Source organism: Heptranchias perlo, chromosome 25 (assembly GCF_035084215.1).
Source record: "Heptranchias perlo isolate sHepPer1 chromosome 25, sHepPer1.hap1, whole genome shotgun sequence".
Taxonomy (NCBI): domain Eukaryota; kingdom Metazoa; phylum Chordata; class Chondrichthyes; order Hexanchiformes; family Hexanchidae; genus Heptranchias; species Heptranchias perlo.
The window spans coordinates 14,690,834-14,715,125 of record NC_090349.1 but is presented as its reverse complement, the minus strand read 5'-3'; the positions used below and the strand labels follow the sequence as shown (position 1 = coordinate 14,715,125).

The 24,292-nt window shown below is 46.2% G+C and overlaps 1 protein-coding gene across 1 annotated transcript in view; it reads right to left on the bottom strand.

Moving 5' to 3' along the window:
• The window catches only part of susd2 (sushi domain containing 2), a 124,586-nt gene that overhangs the window by 4,637 nt on the left and 95,657 nt on the right, over positions 1–24,292 (bottom strand). The window contains exons 11-15 of the mRNA XM_068005679.1: positions 23,690–23,854; positions 22,834–23,082; positions 19,985–20,257; positions 17,748–17,924; positions 13,039–13,135 (exon numbers count right to left, since the gene is read on the bottom strand). Coding sequence (XP_067861780.1) covers positions 13,039–13,135; positions 17,748–17,924; positions 19,985–20,257; positions 22,834–23,082; positions 23,690–23,854 — 961 coding nt within the window. The remainder of the gene's footprint in view (positions 1–13,038; positions 13,136–17,747; positions 17,925–19,984; positions 20,258–22,833; positions 23,083–23,689; positions 23,855–24,292) is intronic.

Below are 24,292 nucleotides of genomic sequence, written 5' to 3'. Positions count from 1 at the left end.
CACTGGTGGAGTGACGAAAATCAGGGATACGCAAGAGGCCAGAATTGGAGGAGCACAGAGACCTCGGAGGGCTGGAGGAGCACAGAGACCTCGGAGGGCTGGAGGAGCACAGAGACCTCGGAGGGCTGGAGGAGCACAGAGACCTCGGAGGGCTGGAGGAGCACAGAGACCTCGGAGGGCTGGAGGAGGTTGCCCAAGTGTTGAACGCATGCCCTGCAATATTACCTGCACAACAGTGACTGCACTTCAAGCAGGTAATTAATTGGCTGTGAAGCATTTTGAGCCATCCTGAGGATGGGACGGCTCCATATAAATTCACATTTGCTTTTTCTTTCTAGCCTGGGGTTAGATATTCTCCCCATTGAAATGAATGGGCCCTGATTAGAGTCCTGATTAGCAGGCTGTGGGTGGAGAAGTTACTAATGAACCATTGGAGACGTGTTCCGAACTGACCATCTGTTATCTCCACGTGATTAATTAGCAACATTTCAGCAAACACAGAATTACAACCAGCTCATAAATGTTAAATGTGGTGATACTGTGTGATATTTTTCATTTATTCTCCATTGATTTATAATACACATAGGAGCATTATAGTCCGTTAAAGTCATCTTTTAACGTAGCATTCTCCTGACACATCGGACAGCCCCGCTAATAGCCTAGTGATTAAAGGCATTGCTTAGTATCGTACTGAGCTGTACAAACAGTAATGTCTTAGGTTCAATCCACAGTCAATGATGATTTAACTGGGGCAACAATTCAGGCACTAGAATTGGCCTCAGTGGCTCTGAGGAGGGGACGTATCAGCCAGGGTCCCACTCCTGGTTGCTACCCAGCGCCTCCTACTGGAAAGTACACGTGCGGCCATCAGATGAGGGCTGCGCTGCCCCCTGCGGTTACATGGCCCGCCAAGACTCCCATTTCTAGGCTCACGCGAGGAACGGCCAAGAGGATGAGGTGGTGGAGGGTGACCTGTGTGCACTTGAAAACAAGTCAGTGCCTTCAAGAGAAGTATAATATCCTCCTTCTGCCCAACACTTGGCACGAAATCACATGGTAAAATTCCATGGTTCTGACAGGCAGAGCAGAGAGGAGAAATTAACAGCAGAAACAGGATGCATTATAAAGCTGGGTGGGAATTGTGATCTAGGCCATAAAACACACTCTGGCAATTTTTTCTGACCGCTTGAGAAGGTTTCAGACCTATAGCACTCATTGAGCCATCTCTCATTCCTCCAAATAGACTGTGGGATTCACTTTGTATGGACAAAGAGGCCTTTAAACTATAGTTTAAGAAAACACATCCCTGCGCCCGAGTGATGAGGCTCAAGGCCCGAGGTCCAGTATGGAGCCGGCGAGTGGCACAGGGCTGTCGGCGAAGTGTAATTGAAGATTGGGCCAATGCTGGCATCACAGCGGCCCACAGGTAAGAGAGGAAGGGTGGGCGATCGGGTCGGGAAGGGCAGGTAGCGGTGGCTGTGGGGGAGGGGGGGTTGTGGGTGAGATGAACTGTGGTCAGGGCGAGAGGGCAATTGATGTCTGGGGTAGGTGGCGCTTTTGATGGCCGTGGTTGGGGCGGGGGGAGAGGGGGGGAGACAGCCCGTGTTCTTTTAAGTCGGGAGGAGCATTGCCCCCTCGCTGACTGGTGCTTGTTCCAACAACTGGTGCCGTGGAATTAGAGCCAGTAAAATGCCGAGCTATATTGCTAAATCAGCACATGACAAGTCAGAGGCTGTCAGCCTAATAACTCACAGTGCTCTGGTTAGGCTCTGGTTTCAGTGCAGTGTCGAAGTTTGGTCACTGAGACACAAGAGAGACATTCAAGCCCCAGGGGTGGTACAGAGAAGAGTCAAAAAGCCAACACCTAAGGCTGGATTTTCCTCCACTATCCTACCTCACCTGAATTTCCCTCCCACCACCCCCAGTCGGGACTGCCGCTGGCCACTTCCTTCCCTGGGTAGAGCCCAGGGTAGCACTGGGAATGTCCATGAATGCTGCAAATGAAGGAAGAGGTCCTAGAGAGGCCTCCTCTCCCTCCAATTTTCTTCCCCAATGGTTTACCTGCTGAAGGCCTCAGGCTAGGCCAAGGCCTTCAGTCGGCAACTCCTTCAAGACCATGTGGCCCGTTTAAGTTTTCTTCTGGTGCTGTAGAAGTGGCCCTGCTGCAGCACCGTCTGGATCTTCCTGGGGCCTGCTGGCAGGCTCCCACTTGCTATCACAAATCCTGCCATGAGTACATAATGACCTCCGACCCAAGAAACTGGGCCAGGGTAATAGCATGGTCGGGGCCTAACGCCCGAAAAACATCAGAGGTCAATATGGCGTCAGACATTTCTCAGGCGTCCTTGAGGCACAGACATAGGCCTGCGATATTGGCCATTTTGTACCCTGATATCTGTCTGGAAAACGGGCACAACAATGACCAATTACTACCTCAAAAACTTTAGAGTTATTTAAGAGACAGTCAAATGCTGTGGTAAGTTTGAGATGGAAAGGGAAAGAAAGGAAAGGGAAAGAAAGGAAAGGGAAGGCCGCATTTCTGTAGTGTCTTATCAAATCCTTTAGGAACATCCCAAAATGCTTTTTGTACAATAAGTTAAAGTGCAGTTGCTGTTGTTGTGTAGGCAAACACACCAGCTACTTTGCACGTAGCAAGGTCCCATAAACAGTAGTAAGATAAATGATCAGTTAATCTGTTTCTGGTTGCGTTGTTTGGAGAAAGGAATATCAGCTAACGGTCACCAGGAGGGCTCACTGCTTTTGTTTGGAAAGTGTAACTGGATCTACTATATTCACCTGAACCACTGAGAACTCAGTTAAATGTCTCCTTCTGAAGATGGGATGAATGAACTTCCCCATCTGTACTTATCTTGCGATCTGCCCCATCGCTACCCGCCACTCCCCCCTCACAGTATAAACTGGGCAGATTTGACAGCACCAACAGCCTTAGCCTGTTACTAACTTCTTCCCCTTGACCCAGCTCTATAATATAAAAGGGGGGCGGAGATGCTCGGGCACCTGGTGAAAGGTTTTAGAAGAGTTCTTCTTGACATTTCCCCAGTGGGGCAGTCGAACCAAGAATCCAGGGGACAGACACCTGGGACCAAGCTCGAGAATGTGTCACTTTCCTTTCTCATCCTGAGATAACTGGGAGTGGAGATGCACAATGGAGAGAGTCTGCTTCCCTTCAACAGGTGCGGTGTCACCAGTCTGTGAGACAGCACTTTGTGCACTCAGTCGTCTCTATAGAATAAAGGACACTCAATACACCTGGATGTAGGTTTTGTTCAACAATTGACAGCTATTTCCTGCCAGGGATTCTGTTTACAATACAAGTCACACAGTGAAACCCTCTTTTCAAACGGTATAACAATCTGTTCTTGCTTATAGAATTTCAAAATGGTTGAAGTCGCCCTGCAATATGATAATCACTTGTTATTAGGAGTTCAAGTCTGGTGGGTACATTTTTTTGGAACAGTGATCTGTTGGTGATTAAGCTGAGGTACAGTTCGATAGGTGTCTGCACCTCACCTAACTGACTTCCTCCTGTGTGAGTTTGAACAATGACTACTGATGGGTTATTTGCAGGCGCGTCACAGCCAAGCCTGATCCTGTCCGCACTCATTGTCCGCGCACGCTTACTTTCCAACAGGGGTCCCTGGACAGCACTAGGGAATGGGAACGCTGGCCGATTTCTCACCTTCCCTAGCCCGGGGAAAATGAAGCCTCTACCACTAGGCCCAGCTGAGATCAGCTTCCTCGGCACGGACCAGGAATCAAACCTTGGTCTTCTCTGGTATGTGTGGCTCAGGCTGGGGTTTGACTTTTAATCCACTCATTCCTTCCATTATGTCACCCACTCAGTTCTTTCCGATGTGCCTTTACATGGTCAAAAATTGTTTGACGTTGAAATGTTTCACATCTGATAGAGAGGAAGTTGAGAATGGCAGCCATCATTACTTGTACATCCAGAGTAGGTGTTGCCATTCTGCACTAAGGAGCTAGACAAGGATTACCATTAATTTCACTTACGGACTGCAGCCCTCAATAACTAGGGAGGGGGTACTACTACTACTACTACTACTACAACAACAACAACTTGCATTTATATAGCACCTTTAACGTAGTAAAAGTCCCAAGGCGCTTCACAGGAGCGATTATGAAACAAAATTTGTCACCGAGCCATATAAGGAGATATTAGGACAGGTGTCCAAACTTGGTCAAAGAGATAGGTTTTAAGGAGCGTCTTAAAGGAGGTAGAGAGGCGGAGAGGTTTAGGGAGGGAATTCCAGAACTTAGGGCCTAGGCAGCTGAAGACACTGCCGTCAACGGTGGAGTGATTAAAGTTAGGGATGCGCAAGAGGCCAGAATTGGAGGAGCGCGGAGCTCTCGGAGGGTTGTAAGGCTGGAGGAGGTTGCAGAGATAGGGAGGGGCGAGGCCATGGAGGGATCTGAAAACAAGGACGTGAATTTTAAAATCGAGCCATTGCCCAGACCGGGAGCCAAAGTAGGTCAATGAGCACAGGGGTGATGGGTGAACGAGAATTGGTGTGAGTTAGGGTACGGGCAGCAGAATTTTGGATGAGCTCAAGTTTACAAAAGGTGCAAGGTGGGAGGCCAGCCAGGAGAGCATTGGAATAGTCAAGTCTAGAGGTAACAAAGGCATAAATGAGGGTTTCAGTAGCAGACAACTGGGGAGTGGGTACGGATCACTAAAGTGGCCACTAAAGGCAAAGAGCTGAGTTTTTCCCCTCCAATATAACTGTTAAATGGAAGAGCACAAACAATAAGGAAGTTACCGCAACTATTAAATTACAATGCTCACTTTATCATAAAAGAAAACATTTACAGAAATGAAAAGACACCGTACCTTAGGGACTCCATACCTTTTGCCAAGTCAGAAACCAAACAGCAGTGGAATCATGTGGAGCGACTAGAGAAACTGGGATTGTTCCCTTTAGAGCAGAGAAGGTTAAGGGGAGATTTAATAGAGCAGTTCGAAATTATGAGGGGTTTTGAAAGAGTAAATAAGGAGTGACTGTTTCCACTGGCGGGAGGATCGGTAACCAGAGGACGCAGATTTAAGATAATTGGCAAAAAAGCCAGGGGGGAGATGAGGAGAATTTTTTTTTACACAGCGAGCTGTTATGATCTGGAATGCACTGCCTCAAATGGTGAAGGAAGCAAATTCAATAATAACTTTCAAAAGGGAATTGGATGTATACTTGAAAAGCAAAAATTTGCAGAGCTATAGGGAAAGAGCAGGAACTAATTGGATAGCTGTTTCAAAGAGCCAGCACAGGCACGATGGGCCAAATAGCCTCCTTCTGTGCTGTATGATTCTATGGGTTGGGTCCAGAACTTTGCTTTGCTGCTGCTGAAAGTTCACTGATAAACCTTACTAGAGTGAACCTCCACATTATCAGACAAAGAACTAGTCGGAGAAGAACAAAACCAGAACTCAAAGGGCTGACATTCCTCCCCCCTCCTCCCTCATGCCAAGTGCCAGACGTTCCCAGAACAGGCCATTGCACCCTTGAAAGGCCATGCAACACTCAAATTCCCTGCCCTGGGCCATTGCTGTGGCCTGGGTGCACACCCAGCCCAGAGCAGGGTCTTGAGTTGAGAACGAGGGGCAGAAGCAGGGGCGCAGATGCATTCCTGGCCATCGGCCTCCTGACTGCTGCTGTAGGGCAGCAGCTTAGAAAGCCCTCAGGTCTAAAGATCACGCTGGGAAGGGAAGCACATAAATTTACCTGCAGCTAGATAGGTTACTCCTGGGCCCACCTCAGCTCCTCGGGATGATCCTGGTGCAGGTCTCACTGCCTGCTGTGTTCCCCTGTTTTTGGGCATAAAAGTACATGAGGCAGGAGGGCCAGGAATGTCTCCTCCTGCCTTATTAACAGGGGAACACTGGGCCTGGAGGCGCAGGCCCCGAAAGGCCCAGGAAATGCCCGGGCAGTGTAGTGGGTGTGGAGACTTGACCTGACAGGTCTCCTTCCTCTTCACTGCACCTGGGAACTGTTTCACGGATAACGTGAAGAGGAAAATTGGCCCTTTTGGAGTCTATTTTAGTTTCATGATTTCCAGGCTGCCCATTCAAAAGCCAGACCATCTGACCCAAACCCCCTCTCTCTTCCCCTCATCATAACCCAGGAAGTTAAACATTGAGTGTTATAGTGGGACGGTTTCTACACTGACTATCCCATAACACAAGAAAAAAATAACACTACCCTTATAACAGGGAGTGGTGCTACTATAACGGAGGGTAGGTGCATTAGCAGATTGGGTTTTTATTTTGATTTTAAAAATAAGTGTCTGTCATTCACGCACAAGTAATAAAGAGGATGAGGCACTGTGCAAGCCTCAACTTTGATGCAATCTGAGGATTTCAGGAATAGACAGAGACTAAGATGGAAAAGGAATAGGAGACTGGAAGATTATGATTACAAAAATGTTTTTAATCCAATTGCCTTTTGTTGAAGGCAGGACTCGCTCTTTTTAAATGTATTTTTCTTCTGCGCCCTGCATCATCCTTGGCACACAGACTGACCAGCCTACTTACTCCTGGAGTACAGTCCTTACTGTAACCCATACCATTGCCATGCCCATGAGTGTGCCACACAACTACCGCCCTCTCAGCTTGTCAGATACACAAAAGAGATATTGTTTTCATGTAAAGAACCCCAAAGGTGAAGGACCAAGACCCACAGAGCAGGATTCTGAAAAGAACAGGAGGGAAGGGAAGGTGAATCCTATAGCTGTGGTTGGATGATGCGAAGCATGACTCTTAAAGATTGCAGGAGAAAGGAATGAGTGAGGGAGGCGAGGAATTGCACAGCTGTGATCCGAGAAAAGAACGAGTCGGAGGAGATTGTGTAATGAATCTCGATTTCAATACAGGGAGGAGGAAGAGTGCACAGGATGGTGTAAAATACTCACTTTTATTTCACTGTTGAAAACAGAACGAGCGTGTGGCCCAGGAGTGAGCTGTAAAGTTGACCCTCAGCAACTACATATAAATTCTACTTGTGACCGTCAAGATTCGGGTCTTGAAAGCATCGTTTTCCCTTTAAACTAATTCCAGCCAGTGAACCTTGTCGCACACCATCTGGACACTGTCTGCTTTACATGATCTGTCCTTCCAAAGGTTACAGGACCCAAGATTAAATAATTACCCTAATTATAATCAACTGGATTCTATAGGGTAAATGAACCAATTGCACTTCAATGAGGATGCAGTGCTCGAAAGAAGGAGAGTCAGGACTTTCACCGTCACAGTGTTGTAGCTTTACCTCTGGGTGTGGCTCCCTGCTGAAAGCATGAGTGAGTGAATTTACCCCGTCTTCAGTTACTGATCATCATGCAAAGCAAGGCTTTTTATAAGGTTAAGAAAAACTACACTATTTATTCACAATTTAAAAAGCATACAGAAGCACAGGAAACAGAATTAAAGTGAGGAAAATACTTCAAGTACAAGGTGAAGTTTACATGCATAGAGCACAGAAAGTCCGTGAAAGAGTTAATTGCTCTCTCCAGAAGAAATGTGGTTAAAGTTTGTTCGAATTAAATGGCACAAAATGAAAAGCAAATGCTCCGACTTCCTCCTGCTGGTTACCCAACATCCCCTCTGAACAAGAGGCCTCTCAAACAAATTCTCTACCGCAAATTCTAGGCCCAATTTCTCTGATATCAGAAACTCTCGACATGATTTAAGACTTTGCATGTCAAAGGTACATTATGAAGGTAGGATAATTTGACATACAACAGTGAAATAATCCCTCCGCATATTACTTTGGATAAATTTAATACATTTCTATAAACAGCACTAGCATGAGTTGATGTGGATTTTCGAGATTCACAATAGCACTAACATCTAATGGTTTCTTTAGTGCTGATCCAGGCTCCCAGATTGACTTCAAAGCTATACATATGTGTAAAGACGACAACTCTTTGATAGGGTAGATAGAGAAACTATTTCCTCTCAGTCAAGAGCAAGGGGGCATAACCTTAAAACTAATCATAGGCCGTTCAAGGGTGATGTCAGGAAGCAGTTCTTCACACACAGGGTAGTGGAAATCTGGAACTCTCTTCCCCAAAAAACTGTTGAGGCTGGGGGTCAATTGAAAATTTCAAAATTGAGATTGATGGATTTTTGTTAGGCAAGGGTATTAAAGGTTGCGGAAGCAAGGCGGGTAGATGGAGTTAAGATACAGATCAGCCATGATCTAACTGAATGGCGTAACAGGCTCGAGGGGCCGAATGGCTTATTCCTGTTCCTAATATTTCTGTTCATGAGCACAGTTTCACTCAGTGGCAAACTCATGTTGCCCTGCCTGGCCTTCACCAGCATTAGAACTATGAAGATGATCCAGCAGACAACCCGGGTCCCTTTATAATAAGAGCCCTGGTAGAGTAGGACCATCTCTCTGAGACCATCTCATAAAACTTACCAAAATTCAAATCCTCTCAGATTGGCCGCTTCAAACAACAGTTATACTGCGCTATGTGCATCAATGTGACGTGCGTAGACACACAAGCTGCAGCATCATTGGCCCAAGAGATTCATTTCAATACTGCAGCCATTCAATCGCAACACAGTCGCAGACATTTTACACACAATGTGGGAGGTGGGCTTGGATCACAGTGGGACTGTGCATTTTAACTCCCAAGGCCTTACAGAGACAGAGCAGGTTTCAGCTTTACTTTGTTCCTGGACGCACGCTTGTGTCAGGTTCCCCAGCGTGTCCTCTCTACATCCAAGTGGAGCGAGCTTTAATCTGCATTCGAAGTCTCGACACATCTGACACGGGGTGTTTTGATGGCAATGGCCCAACAATGGGCAGTGCGGAGATCCCTTACACATACAAAAAAAAATGTATTTTTTTTTTAAAGATCACTTTGGTGTAATATTAGTGGGTGCTCAAAATTAGCACTTAAACAGCATTCCACGGATTGAGCCATCTATCCAAACTTTTCAATTGATACCAAATCCTCATAGCATTCTGCTGCCACTCGCCCTTAAACAGTGGTTAGTGAAAGATTTGAATCCCCTCTTGCTGGTTTTAGGTTTTGAACTCTCTACTTGTCATTAGGGAGAGGCAAAGAGAGATCTATTTAACGTAGCACACTGATCTCATCACTAATAAAAAGCCAGAGGACAATTTCAAAAGATGAAAGACAGATGGGCTCCATTACAGTCGTGCGATCCTCCTCACGCAGTTTCCCACAGTGCGCTCTGTCCAACAACAACTTGCATTTATATGGTCCCTTTAACATAGTAAAACGACCCAAGGCACTTCACAGGAGCGTTATCAAACAAAATTTGACACCGAGCCACATAAGGAGATATTTGGACAGGTGACCAAAAGCTTAGTCAAAGAGGTAGGATTTAAGGAGCTTCTTGAAAGGAGGAGAGAGGCGGAGAGGTTTAGGAGGGAATTCCAGAACTTAGGGCCTAGGCAATGTGAAGCCATTAAAATCAGGGATACACAAGAGGCAAGAATTGGAGAAGCACAGAGACCTCGGAGGGTTGTAGGGCTGGAGGAGGTTAGAGATAGGGAGGGGCGAGGCCATGGAGGGATTTGAAAACAAGGATGAGAATATTAAAATCAAGGCGTTCCCGGATGGGGAGCCAATGTAGGTCAGCAAGTACAGGGGTGATGGGTGAACGGGACTTGGTGTGAGTTAGGATATGGGCAGCAGAGTTTAGGATAAGCTCAAGTTTATGGAGGGTGGAAGATGGGAGGCCATACAGGAGAGCATTGGAACAGTCCAATCTAGAGGTAACAAAGTCATGGATGAGGGTTTCAGCTGCAGATAAGCTGAGACAGGGGCAGAGACGGGCGATGTTACGGAGGTGGAAGTAGCCAGTCTTGGTGATGGAGCAGATATGTGGTCAGAAACTCATCTCAGGGTCAAATAGGATGCCATGGTTGCGAACAGTCTGGTTCAGCCTCAGACAGTGGCCACAGAAAGGGATTCAGTCAGTAGCTAGGGAATGGAGTTTGCAGCGGGGACTGAAGACAATGTCTTTGGTCTTCCCAATATTTTGTTGGAGGAAATTTTTGCTCATCCAGTACTGCATGTCGGACAAGCAGTGTGACAAATGAGAGAGAGTGGAGGGGTCGAGAGAGGTAGTTGTGAGGTAGAGCTGGGTGTCGTCAGTGTACATGTGGAATCTGACGTCGTGTTTTTGGATGATGTCCTCGAGGGGCAACAGGTACATGAGAAATAAGAGGGGGCGAAGGATAGATCCTTGGGGGACTCCAAAGGTAATGGTGCGGGAACAGGAAGAGAAGCCATTGCAGGAGATTCTCTGGCTACGACTGGATAGACAGAGATGGAACCAGGCAAGTTTGCAGTCCCACCCAGCTGGATGATGGAGGAGAGGCGTTGGTGGAGGAAGATGTGGTCAACTGTGTCAAAGGCTGCAGACCAGGTCGAGAAGGATGAGGAGGGATAGTTTACCATCATCACAGTCACATGGGGTGTCATTTGTGACTTTGATAAGGGCCGTTTCAGTAATGTGGCAGGGACAGAAACCTGATTGGAGGGAAACCTGTCCTGGCAACTATTTAATGCCCAAGTGCAAAAAGGAAAAAAATCTTCCCCTTATTTTCCTGTTGAAACTCTGGTAGCCCCCTGTGGTGGTATAGTGGGTACAGCCACTGTGAAGTAACCTAGCCATACAGACCAGCAGGCCACATGTTTGATTTCCAGTCTGTGCTAAGCTAGCTGATCTCAGCCAAGGCAACAGTAGAGGCATCATCGGCCTCAGTGGCTAAGGACAAGGGCAGGTAAAAAAATCAGACAGGGCTCCCCATCCAATTGACCCTTTCTGAAAAGTGCTGTGTGTGAGACCATTGGTGAGAACAGGATCAGACTTGGCTGTTGATTATCTTAGCCCCTCCCATCAAGAGAACATTTCAAGTAAATATCTGTAAAACGCTTTTGTATATTTTTCCTGGACTTTCCCTTTAAGATATTAATATTAATATACATAAAAGTAATTTAACTAATTAGAGTGGGAGGTCTTATGATGCTAGTTTCACAGAAAACCAATGAGAACAAATTGTGATGTGTTTTTTTTTGCATTCTGACTAGTACATTAAAATATAAATTAATTATTGAAACATTCTGTGTGCCGATAAATTATGCAGAAAGATTGGGGGGGGGTCACCGAGATGTCATTAACTTTATGGTGTCACACTCGCAGACACAGCAACAGAAGCTTACAGCCTTCTCTCTCATTTCATTAAAAAAGGGGGGTAAAAGGCTCCCCCGGTGGCTCCATTGGTAACTGCACAGCTTGGCAAATTACTGAGCTTCACAGACCTGGACAGTGCAACACTCAGTCTCAGGTCTGTGCTGAGGCAGCCAGTCACAGCTGGGGTGGTGATAGGGACGCCAAAGCAACCTGAGCTAAGGAAAGGGGGAAAAAGAACACTAAATCAAGTAGGGAGAACCACTTCTGGTCACTAACCAGTTGCTCGTGTTACATAGAAACAGGAATTGGCCATTCAATCAGATCATGGCTGATCTTTATCTTAACTCCATTTACCCGTCTTGGTTCCATATCCCTTACCTAACAAAAATCTATCAATCTCAGTTTTGAAATTTTCAGCTGACCTCCAGCCTCAATAGCTTTTTGGGGGAGAAAGTTCCAAATTTCCACTACTCTTTGTGTGAAGAAGTGCTGCCTGACATCACCCCTGAGCGGCCTAGCTCTAATTTTAAGGTTACGCCCCCTTATTCTGGACTGCCTCACTAAATCCTTTAATCACCTCAATTACATCACCCCTTAATCTGCTATGCTCAAAAGAATACAAGTGTGTGTATGCGGATATTGAGAGTCCCTGAACCTCTCCGCCTCTCCAGCTCTCTCTCCTTTTAAGACGCTGTTTAAAACCCCTCTCTTTCTCACGTCCTAATGGGCCGGAAATTGCTCATAAAATAACGTTGAGGCTAACAGCACTCACCATTATTAATGGGCAGTTCAAAGAGCAAGTCCGGGCGCACGTGCGGAGTCAAGCGTGGAAATTTGGAACTTGCTCATCCTGATTCCCTGATGAACTGACAGCTTCGTGTTAAAGGGATATCGCAGGCTGGAATCAATGGACCAGCGCCAACTTGATCTCCTGCCCAGCTGGAAACTAACTAATCTCACCAGAAAAAAAGGTACGCTCAGTTATATCAGATCTAAACTAACTTTTAATGGCGTAGTAAGTATTAATGACTGCCAAACAACCTCTCTGGCATTGAAAATTAATTTTTAAAAATGTGGACTCTCATTCCTTCCGATTTTAATAGTTTATGGACATTTAAAAAAAAGTTTTAATTAAAAAATTAAAAATGTTTATTTTTTTACTTTTTCTTTCTGTCTCTTTTATCTCTGTCTTTTAATCTTACCCCCTCTTTATTTTGCTTTCTCTATCTGATTTTATAGAACATTTACTAATCTTATCTGACACTTCCTGGTTCTTAGTCTGCGCGGTTTGTGAATAAGCTTCACTTCCTGGTTCTCGGGGCGTGGCTTGATTCAAGCTGATTGGTGGAGGGGACAGAGAGATCCTTTCACCATCCACCATCCAGAAGTGGGACCAACCATTGCAATTAAAGCAAGTTGGCGCCCAGAAGCCCGCAAAAGGTTTGTGGGTGAGTTAGTTACTTATGAGCGGCAGGCGACATCCGTTCGCTGCTCGGCCCAATGTCTCTTTATGTGGCTCGGAGTCAAATTTTGTCTGTTAACACTCCTGTGAAGCACCTTGGGACGTTTTACTACATTAAAAGGCGCTGTATAAATGCAAGTTGTTGTTGAGTGAGGGTGGGATTAGTCTCCGTTGGATAGCCCGCTCACACGCAAAGAAGGGCCATGGGAGTGAGGCACCGAGGAGTGGTTGGTGCCCACAGGACAGTATCGCAGAACGAGTCACTCCTTCAGCAGAAGAGGGGAGAGAATTGAGGGAAGGGAGAGCGTTATAAAAAAAAGAGATGAAAAACACCATCAGTGAAAAGCTTCACAAAACCATCACTCACTTTTTCAAACGCTTTTCATTCAAACACAAGATCACTCCAATTAGGACCAGGGAGAACACAGCGAGCAGGCTGCCCAACACGATACCCAGAATGTTCTCTGTAAAACAAAGAAACTTAAACTACTCAAGTTAGATGTTTCAGAGATTCTTTTCCCTAATTACATTTCGTGCACGTCCTCAAAATATAAACAAACACGAGTTAAAAATAACTTCAATTGTTTTTTTCCAATTTGTTCTGGTGACGATGTGACTCATTTACGTCAAGGCAATGACGTAAGTGACTCCCAGCTACTGATTACTCTCCATGGAAATCATTCTTGATGATGAGTTAGCAGGTGGTCACTTAACATGACCGTGTGACCTTCTCTATCTGCTATTTTAACTTAAGTATTAACCCATTTATATTAACTAGGTTAACACCTCCGCTAAGCAATAATGGCACGTCATGCGAAGGTGGTAATGCAGCCAGCAATAACTTATATAAACTCATACTACCCATCACTCCAGCTGGCAAGGAATTACTCCCTCAAATTAATTCCCAACCGTCAGCAGCAGGAGGCCTTCGCTGGCTGTAACCAGCGGGCTTTATTTAAATGCCGTCAGTCAGAGAGGCTGCCAGCTGCCAAAGATTGGAATGGCCATTGCCCTCCCACCAGCTTGTAGAGAGGGGGATTCGAGAGGGTCTCACTGGAGAAAAGGGGGTGGGGGGGTGCGATGGTGGATGAGTCCGGGGCAGGGGAGGCTGTGACTTTCCTCGTGGGCACAGGAGCAACAATCCTCCTCCCCCTGGCCCCATAAAGGAAAGTTTCTGACTTATCTCTTTGGGCCTTTTCATCCTTCTTGACTGCTGCCGACCTGCTTACTGCTGGCGGGAAAGCCGCAGTGGTTTCCCAGCTCAGGCCCCGGTTAAAATGTAATCGGGGTCCTATTGACGTAATTGGACCCCGATTGGCATAAATTCACTCGGCCCCTGCCTGCTTCAGGGCCGCCTGCAGAACCCTGCAGGTTATGAGTATGTCACCTGCTTTCGCCGGTCGGATAGGGTTAAAATCAGCCCCCAGCTGTTAGCCTTGGCCTAGTAGTAGCACTCTTGATTCAAGCCCCACTCCAAAAACATGAACACACAACCTATGCTGACACTCCAGTGCAGTACTGAGGGAGTGCTGCACTGTTGGAGGTGCCGTCTTTCGGATGAGATGTTAAATTGAGCCTTCTTCTGCCCTCTCGGGATGATGTAAAAGATCTCATGGCACAATTTGAAGAAGAGCAGAAGAGTTCTCCCCGGTGTCCTGCATAATATTTATCCCTCATCTCTCAACCAACATCATTAAAAAAAAATCACCTGGCCATTTATTTAATTGCTATTTGTGGGACCTTGTTGTGTGGAAATTGGCTAACACATTTCCTACATTACAACAGTGACTACACTTCAAAAGTATTACATCAGTAGATGCTGGCTCAATTAATAATTTTAGATCTGAGATCGATAGATTCTAGAACTGGCTCAAGGGGCTGAATGGCCTATTCCTGTTCCTATGTTCCTATTGGCTGTAAGGAACGTCCTGAGGTTGTGAAATGCGCTAAGGGGGTGGGGAGGGGATGGAGGAGATCCTCCCAAAGGAGGTGAGGAGGGGATGGAGGAGATCCTCCCAAAGGAGGTGAGGAGGGGATGGAGGAGATCCTCCCAAAGGAGGTGAGGAGGGGATGGAGAAGATCCTCCCAAAGGAGGTGAGGAGGGGATGGAGGAGATCCTCCCAAAGGAGGTGAGGAGGGGATGGAGGAGATCCTCCCAAAGGGGGTGGGGTAAAAGTTCCTCCCCTCCTCCCCCTCTGATTTTCTGTTATCCTCTCTTGAACATGGTGACTCTTTGCTGCTGGTCACTCTCTGGTACCTCACCCATGTGGCCATTCTTCATGTATGAGCTTGGACAGAAAGTGCTATCAGGCTATTCAATCACAGGGTCATCAGCCTTGAGCTTGGCCCTCCCCTCACCCAATGTCCACATAGATACCTTCCAGCAAGAATTACCAGATAGTGATCTTGAATTTAAACTCTGGGTAAGCTTTTTCCTCCCTGACCCAGAGATGGTGGTACCAATTGTAGTGAAGCCCCCCTCTCCCTCTCTCCTTCATCAGCTGAATGATGAATGCCAGGACTATCCGTCTTTTGGATGAGGTGTTAAACCGAGATCCCATCTGCCCTCTCAGGTGGACGTAAAAGATCCCACTGCACTATTTCGAAGAAGAGCAGGGGAGTTTTCCCCGGTGTCCTGGCCAATATTTATCCACCAACCAACACCAAGAAACAGATTACCTGATTGTTATCACATTGCTGTTTGTGGGATCTTGCTGTGCACAAATTGGCTGCCGCGTTCCCTACATTACAACAGTGAATGCACTTCAAAAGTCCTTCATTGGCTGTAAAGTGCTTTGGGATATCCTGAGGTTGCGAAAGGTGCTATATAAATGCAAGTCTTTCTTTCTTGGTTGTTTTTATATCTCAGTCCCACTCCACATGGTACATTTACCCAGTGAGTCAACCAGATCCCCAGCAAGACACAAAATTTAATAGCACAGCAAACAGAATCAATCTAAAATTTCCATGCAGCCTTCAGTAGACTCAGTGCCAGTGTGTTGAATGTGTTAGAGATTTTATTACACACTCTGCACAGGGACACTGCTGTTTCCATGATAGTTGTCTCACTTCACGCTGGTAAGGAATCCAATTTATTCTGTCTTACAATGAGATGTGGGCCTTTTAATGCTGTAATAATATTCTGGAGTTCCACCAATACAGGCACAATCAGATGCTCCAATAAATAAAACATGTTTCCTTTTGATAGTTTCAAAATTTTAAATGGAGCCACATCCTGTAATTGCTAAATGTGTCCACTGGGGGGGAGGGGGGAGGGGGGGTTGTGTCTGCAGTAAAAACAATGGAAAATAGTGGTCAATTTCACACGTGTCGAGATTGCAGAGAGGGGATTTTTAACTCTAATTTTCATTTACATAATACATTATCTTGTCCATCAGGACGTTTTAAGGTGTTTCCCATTGGAAGTGCAGTCATTTCAATTTGACTCTCCCTAGATTAGGGGCATTGAGGCCAATTGCAGTACTCCGACTGCCCCATTGAGATTAGGCAACTCCGTATAGATAGGCAGCCAATTTGTGCACAGTAAGGTCACACAAACGGCGAAGGAATGAATTACCGGGTAATGTGTTTATTGGTTGCTTTAGTTAAGGGAGGAATGTTGGCCGGGGCATTGGGAGAACTGACTTATTTTCTTCAAATCGTACAATGGGATCTTACGCATTCACCTGAACAGGGTCTCAATTTAACATCTCGTCTGAAAGACAACACTCTCAACAATGTACCTCTTGCTCAGTACTCGTTTGGGGGTGTTGCGGCATGAGGTGCCGGTGCTCCTGTGCTCCCTTCTTGGCCAAAACCCCCATTGAAGGGAAAAAATGTTCAGGACTATGGGGAAAGAGCAGGGGACTAGGATTAATTGGAAAGCTGGCACAGGCACATTGAGCTGAATAGTCTCCTCCTGTGCTTTACTGTGATACTATGCAGCATTCCTGGAAGGAGATAGAGGCAGTTTTGAGGCTGAAGTTGGCTGTTGTTGTCACTGGTTGTGCCAGCCCCGTCATACCTGTTAGCTGCAGGTACCCTTGCAGTAGTTGGCATTGCTCTATATCTGCCTCTCTGCTGACATAGAGCCTGTGAAGCAAGTTCTCCAGGGTTGTTGTCAGCTAAGTGTGCCAGCACTTACAAATAAGGTTGGTGGCATGATGGTGGGGCAGCCAATCAGGCTCTGCTGGTTGCTGGTTTCCCTGGCATGCCTTCTTTCATGCAGTGCCACATAATGCACGGAACACTGTGAAAATTCCACTAATGTAGAGATCAACTCGGAAGTTGCAGTCTCAGAACTTTTCCCCATCCCAGGCTCCAGCTTTCCATCTGGCAGACAGCACTGCTAATAGCTCGGAGAGTTGCTCACATTTCCAATTGTCTTTCAGTAGGTAAACATAGGTTAGTTTTATAAACAGGGGCCTTAGTTTTAATGTCTCATCCGAAAGACGGCACCTCCAACAGTGCAGCACTCCCTAAGTACTGCACTGGATTATCAGCCTGGATATTGTGCTCAAGTCCCTGGAGTGGGAATTGAACTCACAACCACTGAGCCACAGCTGACACTAATGACGATCTTATATTGATGACCTCTGGTCCTCTAGTTTTGGACTCCCCCACAAATGGAAATATTTTCTCAATATCCAGCCTATTGAACCCTTTCATTATCTTAAAGACCTCTAGCAGGTCACCCTCAGCCTTCCCTTTTCTAGAGAAAAGAACCCCAGTCTTTCCTGATAATTATATCTTCTCAGCTCTGGTATCATACTTGTGAATCTTTTTTGCATCTTCTCCAATGCCTCTATACCCTTTTTATAATATGGTGACCAGAACTGTGTTTTTTACAACAATCCAGTAGTTTCATGGCCACCATTACTGATACTAGTTTTTTTTAAAATTCCTGATTTTATTTAATTAATTGAATTAAAATTCCCCAGCTACCGTGGTAGGATTTGAATTCATAATTCTGGATTATTAGTCCAGTAACATAATCACTATGCTACCGTACCCTCTGTCATATAGCACTCATATATGTATAGCACTCTAGCCTTGTTTATGAGGGAACTGCCATACCAGATATACAGAAAGTGGGCTCCCCAGACCACAGGCCATTTGACAGACATGTGCGCATGGACGATCCTGAAAGAATGTGGCCTTTATTGCAGGTAAAATTAATGGATGATCCAACCAAGTAGTAGTCCCCTTTCTTTTTCCCATTCTTGGGCTCTTCCAGAAACCCACAGGCAGCCACTGAAGAAGAAAAAAAAATCAAAAAGAGTCAATCCAATATTCACAAACACAAAGAAGCTTCAGAAGATTATAAGATTCAGTCCGTCACAAAGTTTGTTTGTCAGGAATATCTTCATGTGACTGTACTGTCTGTAACAAATATTTTATTGAACACCAAAAGCTTTAGAAAACCAAGATTTATGAATCCCTTTCTCCTCAGCATTGATTGGAAAAATGCAACTGAAACCAACAGAAGTTGTATTTAAAAATCTGATCCTTTAGATCGCTGATTCAGGACGCACAATCACAAATTCCCGTAGGGATCTCATATTGATTAGCTCCAGCCCAGTAAGGATTATGAGGCACTAAATTGGGCCGTGCAGCGCCCGTTGTTTTGGTGCTACACGGCCTCTCTGACATCCAAGATGGCGTCTTGGATGCGCACGCATGTTTCCAGTGTGACATGCGCCGGACGCCATCTTGGTATAGGAATTAGCACAGGCGCAGATAACAAACGCTGTAAAGTAGGGAGAAAATGGCGTCAATCAGTGTGAAATGCTGGTTTAAAGTGATAGACACCCTTTTGGGACTTAACGCTCAACTCAATGCACAGTCTTAACCCCGACCATCTGAACGTGTCTGAGAGTGCCTGGAGGACCCCCCACCAGCGCTATTTAAAAGGGACCATGTAGAATTTACAGGTCAGTGGCTGGATTATTGCTTCTGGCTGCAGAGACATTTGTAACTGTTTTTGGAGGTCTCCTAGACTTGAATACTAGGACGCGGGGACATAGCCTAACATTTAGAGCCAGGATGTGCAGGAGTGAAGTTAGGAAATACTTCTACACGCAAAGGGTGGGAGACGTTTGGAACGCTCTTCTGCAGATGGCAGTTGATTCTAGCTCACTTGTGAATGTTAAATCTGAGATTGATAGATTTCTGTGAACCAAGGGTATTAAGGGATATGGGGCTAAGACAGGTATATGGAGTTAGGTCACAGGTCCACCATGATCTCATTGAATAGTGGAACAGGCTCGAGGGGTTAAATGCCACTGCTACTTGCTGCCTCCTGATATGCGCCACCTTCTCCTGCAAGAAAGCAGGACGTGTGTCTGGGTGATGTGCCTGTCATGGTTGAATAGCTGCCAGTGTGTGTGGCCTGTGAGTTGTGGGTGGGCGGCTTGAAACAGTGGTAATGTGTAAGGGTGAGAGGAAGCATCTGATTGGAAGAGTTGAGTACTGATGCAAAGAGTGAGTTTGTTGGTATATGAGTGACAGGGAGTGTAGTGCGTGGTGCAGTTGGTGGGAGACACCACTTGACAGTTAACCTCACTCACTTTGACCACTCATGTCAAAGCATTGAACTTCTTCCTGCACTGCATCCATGTTCATGATGCTGTGCGCCTGGCATTGACTTCGTCCCCCGCTGCCTCCCACTGCTTTTTGGATATATGTCTGGAGGGTCTCAATGACAGAGGTAAATGGAAATTAATGGAAATGAAGTTTCAACCTTTACTCCCTCCCCCCCAGCCCCGAGACACAATGGTACACAGCCATGCAGCCCACAAAAGATAAAAAGATTGGACGGTCCTAGGTTAGAAAGTCATGTGGTTGTCATGGTTAACGACTTAATGCACTGCGTCAGCTGCACCACTCCCACATCCAGGATCATAGGTTGACGTTCCCAATGCATCAGGAGTGTCATGGAAGATAAAAAGGATATAGGGATAAAACTAGAGGTCAGAATTATAAGACAGTAACGAATAAATCCAATAAGGAATTCAGGAAAAACATCTTTACCCAGAGAGTGGTTAGAATGTGGAACTCGCGATCACAAGGAGTAGTTGAGGCGACTGGCATAGATACATTTAAAGGGAAGTTAGATAAGTACATGAGGGAGAAAGGAATAGAAGGTTTATGCTGATACGGTTTGATGAAGTAGGGTGGGAGGAGGGTCGTGTGGAGCATAAACGCCGGCATGGACCAGTTGGGCCGAATGGCCTGTTTCTCTGCTGCAATTTCTATGTAATTCTATGTAGACAGGTTAACATTTCAGGTGGAACAGCGGTTACGTATCTCACCAGGTTCAAGACTTTCGATCAATGTAGCGTAGCTCTCGTAGGAGACCTTTGTTGCATTTCCCACCTGGAGGCTTTTGGTTACAAGAGTATCAAACCGGCAAAATGTATCCCCTTGGCACAGGGCAGACATTTCAGCATATAACGGATCTCCTGGGTCGTCCGTCACATAGAAGATGGGAGTGAAGGCAGGATCATGCTTTGGAGCGTGCAAGTAATTGTCCAGCAAGAATTGACTATCGTAAGTGAAGAGAGAGCTTTTATTTTCAATCGCCCCTAAAAAGAAAATATAAAATTAGTGAAGTCTACGTATACATCAGAAACCACTAAACAGTGTGTGGCAACAGATTTATAGAATATTACAAACTGCTCAGAACCAAAATATGTAGCTGCTTCGATCTGAGAAACCTAGTGAAAGGCCCAGACCTGTTGCTGAGGAGATCGCAGAGACTGAAAAACATAGAACAGCTGAGGTAAATCAAAAGGCAGTGATTTACTGCTTTACTAAGACTGGAGGCCAAGACTGGATTTTTAAAGCCTGTGAATTGTAAAACAAAGGGGATGACTGAGGGAGGTGAAGGGTTCCACATTTCTGAGACCCTGGAAAAGTCTGAGCCAGGATTAGAGCAATTAGATGTTTTCAACAGGAGACTTGTAACAACAGTAATAATGACCATACATTAAATCTCAACAACACTGAGCATGATCACAAATTCCTTGAGGTGGCTGTGCTGACACTGTGCAAAGGCCAGTTGTTTTCCATAGGATTCAATCGAGGAATCCAGTGGTAGTTTCGGATTAGGTTGAAATTTATGCAGGAAAAATTGCATGAAGTATTAAATTGAGAGGGAAGGGCTTTGCAAGACTTTGACAAGAGCATTTGGAGTGACAATTCATCTGGGCCCGTCTTGCCTGTGCGCAGGCAACACACATCCTATCGGGGAGGCCCAAGGCCGGCCTAAAATTGTGGTTCGGGCCTCATTTCAGTAATTCAGGTGTGCTGCCAGCACTTGTTGAGTCTCCACTGGCAGCTCACCCATTCGTCATCGTCATGAAGACATGAATATCGGGTCACTTGCCTCGTGGGCAGTTGCCCAAAGGTAACTCCCGGGGGAAAGGGGGAGATGTGGAGCGCCAATGTGGGGTGGGCAATCAGGATGTTGTGGAGTTGGGGGAGCACTCCTGCTCCTCCTGGTTCCACAGCAACATTTTAAATCTTACCATTTGTTGGCAGCCGCTGCTCAGAGCACAGCGGCCCGCAGAGGAATCCGAAGCAGAGCAGGCCCAGCGCCCGCTCCGTGATATATCCTGTTCCTGCAAGGGGGCCTAAATCAGGCATGTGTGAAGAGCCTACTGCCTGTTTTAGGCTGAAAAATGGCTCGACCCAATTTCATAGAGTTCTTGGAGGGTTGTAGGGCCGGAGGAGATTTCAGAGATAGGATGGGGCGAAGCCATGGGGGCATTTGAAAACAAGGATGAGAATTTTAAATCTGAGGCATTGCTGGACTGGAAGCCAATGTAGGTCAGCTAGCTCAGGGGTGAAGAGTGAACGGGACTTGGTGCGAGTTAGGATACGGGCAGCAGAGTTTTGAATGAGCTCGAGTATATGGAGGGTGGAAGATGGAAGGTCAGCCAGGAGAGCATTGGAATAGACAAGTTTGGAGGTAATAGAAGCATTCATGACGGGTTCAGCAGCAGCTGGGCTGAGGCAGGGGCTTATCTGTCCAGTCATAGCCAGAGAATCTCCTGCAATGGCTTCTCTTCCTGCTCCTGCACCATTACCTCTGGAATCCCCTAAGACAGTCTGAGGCTGAACCAGACTGTTAGCAACCGTGGCGTCCTATTCGACCCTGAGCTGAGTTTCCGACCTTATATCCTCTCCATCACCAAGACCGCCTACTTCCACCTCTGTAAAATCGCCTGTCGGACAACCAGTGTGACAAATCAGAGGCAGTGGACGGGTCGAGAGAGGTGGTGGTGAGGTAGAGCTGGGTGTCGTCAGTGTACATGTGGAACCAGATGTGTTTTCGAATGAATTTACCGAGGGGCAGCATGTAGATGAGAAATAGGAGGGGGCCAAGGATGGATCCTTGGGGGACTCTAGAGGTAACGGTGCAGAAGCAGGAAGAGAAGCCATTGCAGGAGATTCTCTGGCTACGACTGGATAGATAAGAATGGAACCGGGTGAGGGCAGTCCCACCCAACTGGACGACAGAGGAGAGGCGTTGGAGGAGGATGGTGTGGTCAACTGTGTCAAAGGCTGCAGACAGGTTGAGAAGGATGAGGAGGGATAGTTTACCACGGTCACAGTCACATAGGATGTCATTTGTCACTTTGATAAGGGCCGTTTCACCACTGTGGCAGGAGTGGAAACCTGATTGGAGGGATTCAAGCATGGAGTTGCGAGAAAGATGGGCATGGATTTGGAAGGGGAAGTGGGGGGGGGGGGGAAGCAGCAGAGACAGCTGAACGGATGGTCTCAACCTTAGTGACAAAGAAGCCCATGAGCACCTCACACTTTTTATTGGAGGTGAGGGTGAAGGGGGCATCGGAGAGAGGTTTAAGAAGACGTTTGGTAGCGGAGAAGAGAAGCCGGGGATTATCAGGATGATCGTGAAGCAGTGAACAGTTTTGGAAGAGGAGAGCATGACCCGATCACACAGGGAAGAAACCGAGTTGGCATTCAAAAATCTATTGCAAAACCTTATTAACTGGTTATGTTAGTTTTATTCACTAAACTTGGCATCACAAAATTAGAACTGGATTCTGATTGGTCTAAAATGTTAAACGCCAAGCGAACTTCTACATACAGCTTGAAATAGAGAAATAGTCACGGGAAGCAGTCTACTCACAGCTAGCACCCATTTCGTACAGCATTTCCTGACTGGCATCGGCTGGTAGAACCGTTCCGTTTCTGAACATGAAGTCATCTTCTGGATCGTAGTTCATCACTCCAAAGAGACCCTCCGTCTGGTTCACAAAGGCCTCTGGCAACAGGACCGTGACGCTCAGGATCGTGCCCCTGCCCCGCACTTCCACTCCAGCCCCAGAGGGAAACATAGTGGTGACGTTCTGCGGGTTGGCCGAGTACACGTAAACACCTGGGACGGGACAAGCAGCCAAATAAATACCGCTTGATAACACACCAGTGACTGCGTGGTCATGTGGTGTATTTTCATGAAAAGATGGACCATTAGAAAAAATAAAAGAAACACTTGCATTTATAAAGCGCTTTTCATAACTTCAGGATGTCTCGAAGCATTAACAGCAAATGAAGTACTTTTTGCAGAGTAGTCACTGTTGTAATGTAGGAAATGCAGCAACCAATTTGCACACAGCAAGGTCCCACAAACAGCAATGACCAGATAATCTACTTTTAGGTGTTGGTTGATGGCCAGGACACCGGAAAGAACTCCCCTGCTCTCCTTCGAAATAGTGCGATGGGATCTTTTACGTCCACCTGAGAGGGCAGACAGGGCCTCAGTTTTATTTCTCATCTGAAAGACGGCACCTCCAACAGTGCAGCACTCCCTCATTTCTGCACTGGAGTGTCAGCCTAGGTTTTTGTGCCCAAGTGTCTGGAGTGGGACTTCAACCAGGTGAGAGTGCTACCAACTGAGCCACTACTGACAGGCTGAGAGTTATCAGCCTGGGGACCTCCTGAGGTACCTGGGTGCATTCAGATCACCAATTCAACACAAAACTCACGTTTAAGATCCATCCAGTTCTGTTCATTGAAAGAAACAATCCCGTTGTTGATCAGCACCTCCAAGCTGTCGCCGCTGGAAGAGTTAGAAACACGGACTTCAACCACGTCGGAGTTACCTTCCTGCATAGCAACAGCAGTAAACCCAGTCGCATTTGCATTTGTTCCTGTAAAAAGAGAATGCACCTAATTGTCAATCAATATTTCACTGACATGCACCAGAACAGTATAAAAATTACAGAAATAAATCTGAGACGTCTATTGTCAGGCTTGTAATAGAATTCAAGGTACAGTCCTACAGCTCACATTGCCCACTGTGATAGTGCCAATTGCTACAGTGCTAATGACTGCCCACTGTTACACTGCCCATTATTTTAGTCCCTTTGAGCAATGTTATAATTCTATAAACGTCCACTTCTATTGTGCTATAAATTCTCACTGTTATAATGCAATGATTAGCCACTGTCATAGTTCTATAACTGTCACGGTTATACTGCTATAATTGCCTACTCTTATAGTTCCCACTGATAGAGTTTTAACTGCGCACTGTTTTAACGTGATAATTATCTGCTGTTATAGTGTCCAATGTTATGGTGCTGTAATTG